This window comes from Pseudophryne corroboree, chromosome 9 (assembly GCF_028390025.1).
Source record: "Pseudophryne corroboree isolate aPseCor3 chromosome 9, aPseCor3.hap2, whole genome shotgun sequence".
Classification (NCBI taxonomy): domain Eukaryota; kingdom Metazoa; phylum Chordata; class Amphibia; order Anura; family Myobatrachidae; genus Pseudophryne; species Pseudophryne corroboree.
The window spans coordinates 218,598,199-218,613,173 of NC_086452.1; the positions used below are offsets into that span (position 1 = coordinate 218,598,199).

Here is a 14,975-nt window from a genome sequence, read left to right on the forward strand (position 1 = left end):
GGCAACCGCCAGTACACGCGGACAAGCCCATTGACTGCAATACCTCCGGAACTTGAGTGCAGACGGACACTTCCGCCCACACTGTGTTAATTTCCTGCCCGCGTCTTCATGGCAACCGCCAGTACTCGCGGACAAACCCACGTCCTCGTATATGATGCAGGCGCTGACTTCCGCCTATCGGAGCTAGCGTCACGTTGCCATTACACCTTACTTGGCAATACGGGAACGAGGCAGACTGGCTTGTATTTATCAATATCAAAGCCCGCATAATATTTCTGTGACAATTAACTCGGCAATACGAGCAGCCACATAGCCATAATCTTATAGTCAAACCAAACTGGTTAATAAATGAGGAGTAATTTAAAGGGCCAGATAAGTAACCCAATATTAACACTGGCAATCTATCCAAATAGTCCTCATTGGCAGACACCTGCTATTAAAACAACTCTAAAAAAGTTAACTGAAGTTAATTCAGTGTGGGCGGAAGTGTTCGTCTGCACTGAAGTTCCAGGAGGTAATACAGTCAATCAGTTATGCACTGCATGCCGGGTACACGTGGAGACGTGTTACCATGGCAACTGTCTTACTTAATTAATTAGTTTAATCAAGCTGGTTAATTGTTTCAATTTCCGTTTTTTTCCTTATAAATATCATTGTCAGTAGAGCACTCTTGATCCTTGAAAAAGCCCCATTTGCGGGGAGAAACGCGTTGGAAGAGTGCTTACAGGTGGCTCCTGCATGACTTGGTTTCTTGAGGTTGGATTTGTGTTATTACCATCTTGCTGGTTAGTGCTGTTTTCGGCCGGCGGCCATATCAGCATCTTCACTGTCCGCCCCTGAGCCATTTTGTGTCAAGGCCCACTGTTTGTATAATCTTTTAATTCTGTAATAAAGTGTTTTTAACTATAACACTTTTCATGAATATCCTTGGAGCTACACACAAAGAAACCGTTATGTGAGGATTTGCGTCTTGTTCTGAGTGAGTAATGGTACGCACCATACTATATGTTTGACTTACAGTTTTTGGTGGAATGAAAGATACATTTATGTGCGGAGACTAGCTATATTGATTGTGAGTGGGGTACGCCATCTATCTCCTTTGAAAATTTGGTGTTTCAAGCTGCATTGTTCATTTTCAGCATTTAAAGACGTACTACACCATAATGTGTTATTTCTGCTTTTGTTACATATCACTTTGATACGTCATATGGAGTGGGAGATTTGATCGTCCTCAGACCACAACAGGAGGAATCATCTTGAGATTGGACTTTATTCACACATAATCATATGGACATTAAGTATTATTTCAGTTACAGTATATGAAACCACACTGAGCGCTTTTATTTGAGCTTTTTTCATTTGTCTGTTGTATTCTGTATGAGGGTCAAGTGGCCCTCACTTGCTCAATCAGCTGCAAAAGTGAGATTGCGCCTTGGGTTTTTGATTATTTTTGCTTTCTAGGCTTGAATAAAAGCCTTCTCCCTGTTGTGACTGGGGAACCCTGACAATAACCTGATTTTGACACGGAAGAGAAGCTGGTAAGGCCGATTTGAAAAAACGGCGAGGGGGAACGTCTTGAAACTTCAGTTTGTACCCTTGGGATACTATTTGTAAAACCCATAAGTCCAGGTCCGAACGAACCCAGAACTGACTGAAGAGTCTGAGACGTGCCCCCACCGGTGCGGACTCCCGCAGAGGAGCCCCAGCATCATGCGCTGGATTTGGCAGAAGTCGGGGAGGACTTCTGCTCCTGGGAACCCGCCACGGCTGGTGATCTTTTACCCTTTCCCCTTCCTCTAGTTGCAAGGAAGGAAGAACCTCGCCCTTTTCTGTATTTATTGGGCCGAAAGGACTGCATTTGATAGTGGTGTGTTTTCTTTTGTTGTGAAGGAACATAAGGCAACAATTACGACTTACCCGCGGTAGCCGTAGATACCAAATCTGCGAGGCCGTCACCAAACAATACACCACCTTTATATGGTAGAGACTCCATATTCTTCTTGGAGTCAGCATCCGCATTTCATTGATGAATCCACAATGCTCGCCTAGCTGAGACCGCCATGGCATTGGCCTTTGATCTCAAAAGGCCAATATCTCTCGCAGCTTCCTTTAGATAAGCTGCAGCGTCCTTGATATAACCCAGCGTCAAGAGGATGCTATCCCTATCCAGGGCATCTATATCAGATGACAAGTTATCTGCCCATCTTTCGATCGCACTACTCACCCACGCAGATGCAATGACAGGTCTGAGTTGTGTACCTGTGGTCGCATAAATGGATTTTAAGGTATTTTCCTGTTTACGATCCGCAGGGTCCTTAAGGGCTGCCGTGTTAGGTGATGGGAGAGCCACCTTTTTTGACAAACGTGATAGGGCCTTGTCTACAATGGGGGGGGGGGGGGGGGCGATTCCCACTTTTCCCTATCCGCAGAGGGAAACGGATAAGCCACCGGAATCCTTTTGGGAATTTGAAACCTTCTGTCAGGGCTTTCCCAGCCTTTTTCAAATAGAGTGTTCAGTTCATGAGAGGGAGGAAACGTTATCTCAGATTTCTTTTCCTTATACATACAGACCCTTTTATCAGGGACAGCCAGGTCCTCAGTGATATGTAATACCTCTTTTACCGCCACAATCATGTACTGAATGCTTTTTGCCAATTTTGGATCTAATCTGGAATCGCTATAGTCGACACTGGAATCAGAGTCCGTGTCGGTATCAGTGTCTGCCAACTGGGCCAAGGTACGTTTTTGTGACCCGAGGGTACCTGTAATAACATATCCTTCACAGATTTCTTCCATGCCTGGGTCTGAGACTCAGACTTATCCAAACTCTTACTAAAAAGAGCCACATTAGCATTCAAGACATTTACCCAATCAGGCGTCGGCGGTGCAGACAGGGTCACCCCCACAGCTGTTTGTGTCCCTAATACAGCCTCCTCCTGGGAAAAGCCTTCAGCCTTAGACATGTCAACACACGTGTTTCCAATCACCCACAGACACACCGGGCATATAGGGGACAGACCCACAGTAAAGCCTGTCAGAGAGACACAGAGGCGATTTGCCAGCTCACAACTCAGCGCCAAAGCAACGGTCTGAAACCACTAAGCAATTGCCCCAGACCTGTAGCGCTTTTACAATCAAGTATATTGCACCAAATTCTACTGTTTTCCCCCGTGCACCCTGATACTTGTCAGCAGTGTGAGGAAGGACCAGCGTCTCTGCAGCCAGCGGAGAGGAAATGGCGCCGTGAGCCGCAAAGAAGAAGCTCCGCCCCCTTAATGGCGCGCTTCTGTCCCGTTTTTATAATAATTTATACTGGCGGGGGTTAGGACAGTTCCTTGGCACTAGTGTGCCCTCTTGCCAGTGAAAAGTGAGGATTTTTGAAGCTGCCCAGGGGCAACCCCCCCCCCCCCCCCCCGCAGCCTGTAGTGCTGTGTGTGGGAGCCTGGCGCCCAGCGTCCGTTCGCTGCGCGGTACCTCAGCAAATGCCGTTACTTGAGAAGAAGTCTTCTTTTCTTCTGCTACTCACCTGTCTTCTGACTTCTGGCTCTGAAAGGGGGTGACGGCCGGCTGCGGGAGTGAGCATCTAGGCGTACCCAGCGATCAGCACCCTCAGGAGCTAATGGTGTCCTGTAGCCAGAAGCAGAGCCATTAAACTCACTAGAAGTTGGTCATACTTCTCTCCCCTAAGTCCCACGAAGCCGGGAGACTGTTGCCAGCAGTCTCCCTGAACATAAAAAACCGAACATAAGTCTTTTTCAGAGAAACTCAGTAGAGGTCCCCTGTAGTGCGTCCAATCTCACTGGGCACAATTCTAAAACTGGAGTCTGGAGGAGGGGCATAGAGGGAGGAGCCAGTTCACACCCTTTGAAAGTCTTAAAGTTCCCATGTCTCCTGCGGATCCCCTCTATACCCCATGGTTCTATGGTGACCCCGGCATCCTATAGGACGTATGAGAAATTAATGTTGGTTACATGAGAGAGGACACAAACAATACAGTAAAATAATGACATATTTACAGCCAAAAACATTACATAGAGCCCTATTGTAGCACTATATAAATACACTAACTGTCCATGCCAGCAAAAATCTGACTATTCCTTTTCTGAACAGTTTTTTTTAAGGACGTGTAAATCATGCATATAGGAACACATTTAGGAAAAATAAACTTCTTTGTTAGACGCAAGACAGGAAGTTTTTCTTTTTATTGTTATTTTTGATTTTTTTTGTTCTGAACCTTCTTGGACTGATTTATATTTGCAATCTGAAATACTTTAGTGGGAGCGGAAATGCTACTGGCTGACAGCGTCTGTAACAGCCCGTAAATCTGAAATATTACGTGCGAATTCTGGAAGGCAGCCATTAGGAAGATTGTAGTATGGGACGCAGCAGGGGCATCCGCGTGGAGAAGGGACTTCTAATGGGGGACAAGTGTGACCTTTAACCTCCGCAGGGATCAGCACTATCTAGACTAGTAATCAGTATCACATGCTTCCAATATCTCAGAGCCCGAAGTCCTTCCTAAGACTAGAGACAGGTAATGGCAGTGACATGTTTAATGGGCTCAGCGGAGCTGACTGACACCTCTCTAATAATTAAGCTCAGACAAACCATTTAGTAATAAATGTTACACGTTTGATGTTATGGTAATAACATGGCATGTGTGCAGAGTTTCACTTTGTGCAAGTGATGAATTCCCACAAAATAACACAAAATACGCCATGCTGTGCTTTAACAGAAGATTACATTAAGTTGTTTTACGCTGAAATTCAGCAACTGGCTATTGGACGGGTCCTGTGAATGAAACACCAACAAGAACACTCACACATTTGAGCATATTAGACTACAAGACCATTAAAAAGTCAGGTATGAGCTTATCAAAGTTCCACTACTGGACTTATTTTTATAATAAAAGATTTATATTAAAAACTAGATAATAATAATAAAAAAAGTAAAACATTCAATATATTTATTTATGGTATAAGCCACAACTGTTGTGCCCACTGAAACAATGTCAGATGATTTAGGACAGATGTAAATCTAGTGAAGGAAAGGAAATAATATGTGACACTCCTGTCACTGACTGCCTGCAGTATCTAATTAAAATGTCCGTAGCTGTTGTATTCGTAGCTGTTGTATTCGTAATTGAATGAGATGGGTTCACAGGTGGAGAGGGAACTGGCCTAATAATTAGTGTCTTACCTGCAAGGAGGTAGATACTAATTATGTGTGGGAGAAAACCGATCTGGAATAGGATGAACTGCAGATGCAGAGAACGTTAATAATGAATGTGGTTCTATTATGATACTGGCTTTTGCATCGTGACAAATTAGTCTAAGTTGTAAAGTAAGGAGAAAATGCCGAATATAATATTATATACAATGTTTTTTTTGGGGGGGAGAAATGGAAGCAAAGATCTATTACTTCTGATGAAGTCAGATAGGTAATGTTGGCTATTACAAGACATTATACTGTAGTTCAAGCAATCCCTGGAAGCAAGATGGTAGGCTTGTGAATGTGTGCCAGAACACAGGATAGGGTTGCATGCACTATTTAGTTGCACCCAAACGTTACACAGGCAAATGATGAGAAATGGAGAGGTTCGCCATGACATTGTGAAGTCACTAAAGAAAAGCTAAGTAATAGGAAGAGCTACACAGAGAAAGGGGTCAATGGGATGTCTAATATTTTCCCCACCTACTCCATTCACAAGCACTGGATATCACTGCATGTACAGTAACGTGATGTTTGACAAGTGGTTTTAACAGTGCCGCTGTCTTAACAACCCATTAATAGTAATTTTGGGTGATTTATTAGTTGCAACTGTCTGTAACAAGATTCAAGTTCAATCTTAAAAATAGAATGACATATAGGGGGGTATTCAATTGTTTGAAAAGTCAGTTGGGTGTCTGTTTTTTCCTATCTAATAGACAGAAAAAATAGACACCCAAACGACTTTTCAAACATTTGAATTCCGCCCTATATTCCCATTATAACCGACAAAAAGTCTGACAGAGCAATGGACATCTGACAGGTTGCGACCTGCATGCCCCTGTGACTGCACAACTGTGTACAGAACATATCATCATACAAATCTGTGATTTATGTTGTGAAATATACTGTGTAATGTAATCACTGTATACTGTACATAACTTACTAACAGAAAAGACCTAACGGAGGCAGCCAGGATTGCTTCAAAGTTACTGAAAGATTGGAAACAAAGCACATTTGCTGGCCTTCATTATAGTCTCAGTACGTTTCACTAGGTGTGGATACATATATCAGACTCTCACAAACGGGGAAGGTGTCGCCTCTGGTTTTCTCGCTGGTTTTCAGCAGAGTCATCTGCTTTCAGTTTCCCCTCCAGCATCTCACCATCTCGGGAAGCTTCAGAAAAGCAGTGACTGAGATGTGGTATGCAGCTAATAGCACAGTGCCTGGATTAGGCCAGAGAGACAGTGTGCTTCACACAAGGCTTAGTGAGCTGGAAGTTATTTTTAACAAAAACCTTAAGGGGAAAATATACCCCACTTTTCTTTACATTGTCAGTGATATACAGGGCCATAAACCATGTGGAGAAAATATGCAGATTTTTATTTATGAATAGTGGGAACTGCTAAATTGTGTGTCTGTCAGCAGAAGCAGCCTCTATGAGAGAAAACACTGCAACAGCGGCCTGTGCATTAGACAGTGGCTTCATTACCAAACTATTACTACTATGCAGGCACAGAGTACTGTGTATGAGACATTGGTACAGTATTATCAGACATGATTACTAGTATATGAGTGCAGGATACTGTGTATGAGATATTGGTACAGTATTATCAGACATTACTACTATGTAAGTGCAGGATACTGTGTATGACACATTGGTACAGTATTATCAGACATTACTACTATGTAAGTGCAGGATACTGTGTATGAGACATTGGTACGGTATTATCAGACATTACTACTATGTAAGTGCAGGATACTGTGTATGAGACATTGGCACAGTATTATCAGACATTACTACTATGTAAGTGCAGGATACTGTGTATGAGACATTGGTACAGTATTATCAGACAATATTACTACTATGTAAGTGCAGGATACTGTGTATGAGACATTGGTACGGTATTATCAGACATTACTACTATGTAAGTGCAGGATACTGTGTATGAGATATTGGTACGGTATTATCAGACATTACTACTATGTAAGTGCAGGATACTGTGTATGAGACATTGGTACAGTATTATCAGACATTACTACTATGTAAGTGCAGGATACTGTGTATGAGACATTGGTACGGTATTATCAGACAATATTACTACTATGTAAGTGCAGGATACTGTGTATGAGACATTGGTACGGTACTATCAGACATTACTACTATGTAAGTGCAGGATACTGTGTATGAGACATTGGCACAGTATTATCAGACATTATTACTACAGGTTGAGTATACCATATCAAAATACGGAATATTCCAAAATACGGACTTTTCTGAGTGAGAGTGAGATAGTGAAACTTTTGTTTTTGGATGGCTCAATGTACACAAACTTTGTTTAATACACAAAGTTATTAAAAATATTGTATTAAATGACCTTCAGGCTGTGTGTATAAGGTGTATAAGAAACATAAATGAATTGTGTGAATGTAGACACACTTTGTTTAATGCACAAAGTTATAAAAAATATTGGCTAAAATGACCTTCCTGCTGTGTGTATATGAAACATAAATACATTCTGTGCTTAGACTTGGGTCCCATTACCATCATATCTCATTATGGTATGCAATTATTCCAAAATATGGAAAAATCCCATATCCAAAATACCTCTGGTCCCAAGCATTTTGGATAAGGGATACTCAACATGTACTATGTGAGTGCAGGATACTGTGTATGAGACATTGGAACAGTATAATCAGGCAATATTACTACTATTTAGGCACAGGACATTTGTATCATTGACAGATATTACTACTACTATGTACGTACAGGATACTGTGTACGACACAAATGGTGATATTACTACTACAGTATTTAGGTACAGGATACTGTGTATGAATCACTGGTAGCAGACATTGGGGTCTAGTCATGAAGCAGTAAAAAGGGTGGAGAAATGAGCCAGTGGAGAAGTTGCCCATAGCAACCAATCAGTGTTGAGGTAACATTTAGAAAGTGCATTCTATAAAATTATACGCAGCAGCTGATTGGTTGCCATGGGCAACGTCTCCCCTGACTCACTTCTCCACTCTTTTCACTGCTTCATGAATAGACCCCATTATTACTACTATGTAGGTGCAGGATACTGTGTATGAGACCAGTGGCGCCACAACTGGGTTGCGGGTGACACCAAAGTGCTGACTCCTCTTCAGTGACAGAAGCAGGGTGCTGCACTGTGACATTACGTGCAGCACCCTGCTCCTATCACTGTGCAGGAGCAGGCACTGCACTTACACTGGTTCCTGGGGGCAGCCTGCATCTCCGGCACCCCCCGGAGTGACGAAACGGGGATCTGGGCCGCAAGGCCATGCCTCCTACCAACGAGACCATGCCCCTTTTAAGCGAGACCACACCCCTTTTTTGCAGGCGCGTGACAGAGCCACGCGTTTAATGTAGCCTCCCGTACTGGGTGTCTGTACAATCAGTGATGCCTCTGTATGAGACATTGGCCTCGTTGCCAGATATTATTACTACTGTGCTGGCGCAGGATACTGTGTATGAGACATGAGCATCATTACCAGACAGTATTGCTGTAAGTGCAGGTCCTGTATATTAGAAATTGATATAATTACTGCTATGTAGATGCATGATATGTGTATTCGACAATGGCATCATTACCAGACATCATTACTACTGTTGGGTGCAGGAACCTTTATATTAGATATTTGTATCATTACTAGGCAGTTATGTAGGTGCAGGATTCTATTTATTACCTATTATGTAGGTGCAGGATTCTATTTATTACCAAAACAGTAACAACAAAGTACCATAAAGTATTAAACAACAAAGTAAAGTACAACACAGTAACAAGTACCAACAAAGTACCAACCAATCAGCTTCTAACTGTAATTTTACCAGCTGTGTTTGAAAAATGACAGTTAGGAGCTGATTTGTTCATAGTTTGGGGTCTATTTACTAAGAAAGTACCAACTAACCAGCTCCTGTCAATTTTCAAACACAGCCTGTAACATGGCAGTTAGGAACTGATTGGCTGAAACTTTCTCTCTCTCTCTAAAGCTGGCCATAGACCTAAAGATTTATTGTCAGATCTGGCTGGTTGGAAAGAATACCTAGTAATGGATGATAGCACATGACAATTGACCATTTGCTCCTAAATGCCGTAAACTGACAAAAACGGTCATTCAGGCAAATTGGTTAAATCAAATGGATTTAACCAATTCGTCTGATTGACCATTTTTGTCTGTTTTCCAGTGTTTGGGAGCAAATGGTCAATTGTCATGTGCTCTCATCCATTGCCAGAGTTTCATTCCAACCAGCCAGATCTGGCACTAAATCTTTAGGTGTATGGCAAGCTTTATTAGAGAGAGACTAAGTGGACAGAGATAAAGTATCAGCCAATCAGCTCCTAACTGCCATGTTACAGGCTGTGTTTGAAATTTGATAGGAGCTGGTTAGTTGGTACATTCTCTCTCTAAGGCTTAGTAAATAGACCCCTAAATCTCTCTCCAAACTTTGACACATTTCTCCCACCATTACAACTATGTATGTACATGATTGTGTATTATCAATTGGTATCATTACTGCTGCACAGTAGAGGATCTTGCCACGGGCAAGCAGGACTTTTGCCCGGGGCGCCGCCTTCCGGAGGGCACCGCACCATGGCAATATCCGCTGCTGCTGTGCCCCCCACTGCCCGCTCTATCCCGTTGCCGCTGCCCGCTACGCGTCTAGTTTCCCTTCGTGGAGAGGACCTTTACTGTGCGGTGCGCGATGACGTCATCGGTAATCTCCACGAAGGGACTGACCACGCCCCCTGTATGAAGCCACGCCCCTATTGCCGCCCGGGGCGCAAAAAGCCCTGGCTACGCAGGTGCAGGATACTGTGTATTAGACATCAGTATCATTATGAGACATTATTGCTATGTAGGGCAATAATCTGTATATTAGACATCTGCATCAGTCAGAAATTATTATTACTATACTGATGCAGGAACCTCAGTAACACAGGTTGATACATGTAAATGTCTAAAGGTTTGTCATAGTAATTGCAGTAATAAAATATTTTTAAAGTAATCTTCCTATTGTAAATATGATTATACATGCATAATAATACAGTCTTCACTACAAAACATGTAAGGGGCATGTGTTTTTTTTAAACAAACAAATAAACAAACAAACAAAAAAACAACTAGCAATCACTCACCACATCACTGGGTAGTGCTGATAAGTCATTAAAAGGAGTTTCCAATGAGTTGGTATCCACATTGAGCAAAACGACATCATCCAGATAGCGGCTCCTCACCCTCTAAAAATAGTAAAGTTGCATTAACATAGCACAACACTGACTGAGATGACATCAAAATACAGATTTACCAGCAGTCCTTAAGCAGTGTGCTGGGAGGATATTTTTCCCTTGGATTCTTGTCTACATTAACCATGCATTTTTTCATGAACATATGGAGAACCAATACATTGGTTTGAGCAATCAGCATCACTGTTCTTAGAGGCATAGATGGTATCAGCATTTGGAGGGTGTGCTGGCTCTTATAGTACCATTTAGAAGATCAACAGTCAATAGGGTGACCAAATATGGTCGCCATGCATTAGGTTGACATGGACAAAGGAATTCATGTTTTTGGACTTTTCCATCCTTGACTATCCATGTCACAAATCATAAACTTTAGTAACATTGTGTCGAGCGAAGCGGAGTAAGACACCAGGGGCCTAATTCAGATTTGATCGCAGCAGCAAATTTGTTAGCTAATGGGCAAAGCCATGTGCACTGCAGGTGGGGCAGATATAACATGTGCAGAGCGGGTTACATTTGGGCCGATTATTTTTCCTTTTTTCTTTTGTGTAGATTAACAATGTGAACGACCAATAAATTAGTCTGAGCAACCACCAGATTTGAAGTGATTGCAATGCAATACATAATACTTTTATCTTCTTCTATGCGTGCAGGTTATAAAAATGATACACAGATGCGTTTGCTGTCATGTCTCCCACACATGCAGCTTCATCGCGATTGTGACTAGCCGCGTCAGTGCGCGAACAGTTTGCGGGAATGTAATCCTTTGGACTGCGTGTGCATACGCAATGCACACGCATGGCCGCAGGCACACTAGTTGCAGCAAGCGACCCGCAATTGCCATGGCTAGCAGCATGGAGGAGGAAGGACACAGCTGTATAAATAATACTAAATGACATTTGTCAAATGTATTTCTGCCTAGCAGTGAAAGCTGTTGAAAGAAAAGGGTAATGGGAACCGCACAAGTTCAATATTTAAGCTGATAGTGACCTCTGAAAAACTGAATTATTCCTGAATTACTTCTAAATATAGCAACCATATGTAAGTGGAAAATCAGTCCTAGTACATATGCTTGTTGCTTTCAGTGGTGCTCCCTAGAGTCAAAAAAGTTATCAACCGAAAAAAACAAACAAAGAAGTATTGGAAAGTAGACTCTTTTTTGGGAGCACTCTAATTCAGAGGTTAAAATTGTAACATATTACTGGTAAAATCAGCTTCCAAGATCAGAAGAGATTGGGCATCTCCAGTGAGGTATGACCGCAATTATTGAGCTCGCCTTTTTTGGTCACCTATGTGTTTGTAGTGTAACCACTGTATATCCACATTGGTAAATTTTATAGACATATATGGCACAAATGCCAAAAACGTATGAGAATAGATGCAATCACCTGACTTAGTTACCAAGTGACAAGTCAGGCACAAAGATAAGGGTACACAGATGAGTAGAAAACCATGCCCTGGCCATGCCCTGTGATCAAGCTCATTATACGAAACGTACGTCAGGAACCACAATCACGTGATGTACACACGTGACCGCACCAGCCGAAAACCTTAGGAGGCATCAGGCATCGGCCGCAAAGCTACGCTTCACCCACCGCGGGACTACGACTTCACGCCGCTGCAATTCTCGGAGCTCTGGCACGGCGGGAAGCGGGACTCTCAACGTCAATACCAATATTGGATGTGGTATCGTATATACCCCGCATTACTCCCAAACATATTTCAATCCGCCAGCACACAACTCTGGGCTACCTGCACCTGTTAGAGTACTATGTGTATGATTAACGTTTCAAATATTTGAGACTAAGTGCAAACAAAATTAGGTATTTCACCTCTCTCAGTTACGTTCAGGAGCATGTACTCTACATATTTTCCTGATCAGAAGTAGTAAAAGGATTCATCTGTTTTTCTTTTTTCACTACATAATTAACCTTCAAGCAAATAATTCTGGTTTATCAGTACCTGTCAGAGAACTGTGTGCATGTTCAGCAACATTGTATACGATTAGGAGGAATACATTGTTCATAATACTAGCTACTTTGTTTCCTTCCGAACACGTTCAGGAGCATGTACTTCACTTATTCTTTCAATCAGTAACAGCAGAAGGACTTACTTGTTTCTTTCTTAAACAATCAAAAGAAGCACAGTGCCGGGATAAATCCATAATGCTATGATTAACAATAGCAAGCTATAATATCAATTTGGGATATCCATTTGTGAAATCACTATACAACTTAATTTTCAGATTGTTATTAGTCACTGCTTTGGAGTCCAAATGTTCAACAAGTGTTATCTGTAGAAACTAGCTTCTTTATGCTATAGGCAGTGACCCACAGACTAGCACCGAGCACAAACCCTCCTCCCCCTTTTTTCGTATACCAGCGCAGTGTTAGCGCGACAGGTTTGGGTGCAAGCAATATATCTTGGCATTTTTTCATTACAGTGCCAAGGTGCTATTTTCTTGAATATTGTAGCCCACATACTACTGTGTAAATTTACTGCTATATGTGCAGCTTGTGTGGAGTATTTACACTCAGCACTTATACTTAGTGTATTCTGATACGGTCATATTGGTGTCTCCTAAGTTTTCTCTGAGTAAAAAGCAAGTCCTATGTGTGGATGTTGTGTGGTTTTGAATAATTTTCCCGCACAGCAGGTTTTCTACTCATCTGTGTACCCTTATCTTTGTGCCTGACGTGTCACTTGGTAACTAAGTCAGGTGATTGCATCTATTCTCATACGTTTTTGGCATTTGTGCCATATAGGTCTATAAAATTTACCAATGTGGATATACAGTGGTTACACTACAAACACATAGGTGACCAAAAAAGACGAGCTCAATAATTGCGGTCATACCTCACTGGAGATGCCCAATCTCTTCTGACCTTGGAAGCTAAGCAGTGAAAGGCCGGGTTAGTAATAGGATGGGAGACCACCTCTGAACACCCTGGTACTGCAATAAATTGGCTCCCAAACAGACTGTCACCTATACAGATGTCACGAGGTACTCGGTTTCACATGACCAATGATTTAATTCTCTGCGGCCTAAATGATCCATAATGGATACATGCAGAATAAATGACGGTCATATACTACATGAGAAATAATGTGCAATGATGATTCACTCCTGGTACTATAGCTATTAACTTCCGGCAATTCGCAGATTGTGATATTGTGATCACTTATGATTAATAATTTACTTTCATATGTTTGCGAGGCTATTTCACTTAAGTATTTATACTCCTTAAATTCAATTTAAATATTTACCTAATAAAAATGATTTTACCAGTAATATGTTACAATTTTAACCTCTGAATTAGAGTGCTCCCAAAAAAGAGTCTACTTTCCAATACTTCTTTGTTTGTTTTTTTCGGTTGATAGCGTGAAAGCTGCCATGTTGAGCTGTCAAAGTCAACTTAAATGAAAAATTGTTATGGTTATGGTGGTAACAATCACAATTAGCATAACAAATCAGCTCACATTTTAGACTGCAATTCACCAATCCTCTGCCAATCACTGAATACCAATTGCAGTAGAAAATGCCTCTCTCTAACTCTCTTTAGTTGAGGAGTTCCGATCCCATGGGGAACAGGGATAGATGCCGGAAAAGTCACATCTACTGACTCTGTATTCTGGGCACTCTTCTTGCGAGTAATAATAATAATAATAATAATTTTATTTATATAGCGCTCTTTCTCCAATAGGACTCAAGGCGCTTAACAGATACATAGCATAATATAGTACAGAAAATAATGAAGTACATTTTCATAAAATACAGAAGCATGAAGATACTAAAAGGGTCATTATGGAAATGCTTGAGTAAACAGGAAAGTCTTGAGTCTACTTTTGAAGGATTCTATAGTTGGGGCCTCTCGCACTGTGCGGGGAAGAGAGTTCCATAAAGTCGGAGCCGCATGACTAAAAGCTCGACCCCCGGATGAATTACGGAAGATTCTAGGAAATGCTAAAAGTCCTTCATCTACAGATCGCAGTAATCGAGTGGGGCAGTATGGGGTCAGAAGCTGCTTCAGGTACCTTGGGCCCTGGTCATGTAATGCTTTGAAACTCAGTAAGCCAATCTTGAAGATGATTCGCCATCTTACAGGCAGCCAGTGAAGGGAGTAGAGGATGGGTGTTATGTGGCTAGAACGGGGCTGGTTGGTTAACAGCCTGGCAGCTGTGTTTTGCACCAGCTGTAAGCGGTGCAATTCTTTTGCTGGGAGACCAAGGTAGAGGGCATTACAGTAGTCTAATCGAGATGATATAAATGCATGTATGACTTTTGGCAGATCATCTGAGGGAATTAAGTGCTTGATTCTGGCTATGTTCCTCAGGTGAAAGAATGAGGATTTGATTGTGGCTGATATCTGATGTTTAAGTGTCAAGCCACCATCCAGGACAACACCAAGATTCCGCACACGATCACTGGTCTGTAATTCTGAATCCCCGAGTGTAAGTCCAGTTGGTTGGCTATGCTGCGGTCTTGTCCTTTGATGTTGC

General features: G+C 42.0%; 1 protein-coding gene and 1 pseudogene across 2 annotated transcripts in view; one reads left to right on the forward strand and one right to left on the reverse strand.

Annotated features, from left to right (window-relative positions):
• Positions 1-14,975, reverse strand: part of DENND1B (DENN domain containing 1B) — a 505,665-nt gene that overhangs the window by 74,451 nt on the left and 416,239 nt on the right. For both annotated transcript variants that reach the window (XM_063940123.1, XM_063940124.1), the window contains one exon: positions 10,371-10,472. In XM_063940123.1, coding sequence (XP_063796193.1) covers positions 10,371-10,472 — 102 coding nt within the window. The remainder of the gene's footprint in view (positions 1-10,370; positions 10,473-14,975) is intronic.
• LOC134963693 (5S ribosomal RNA) lies at positions 13,318-13,437 on the forward strand (annotated as a pseudogene).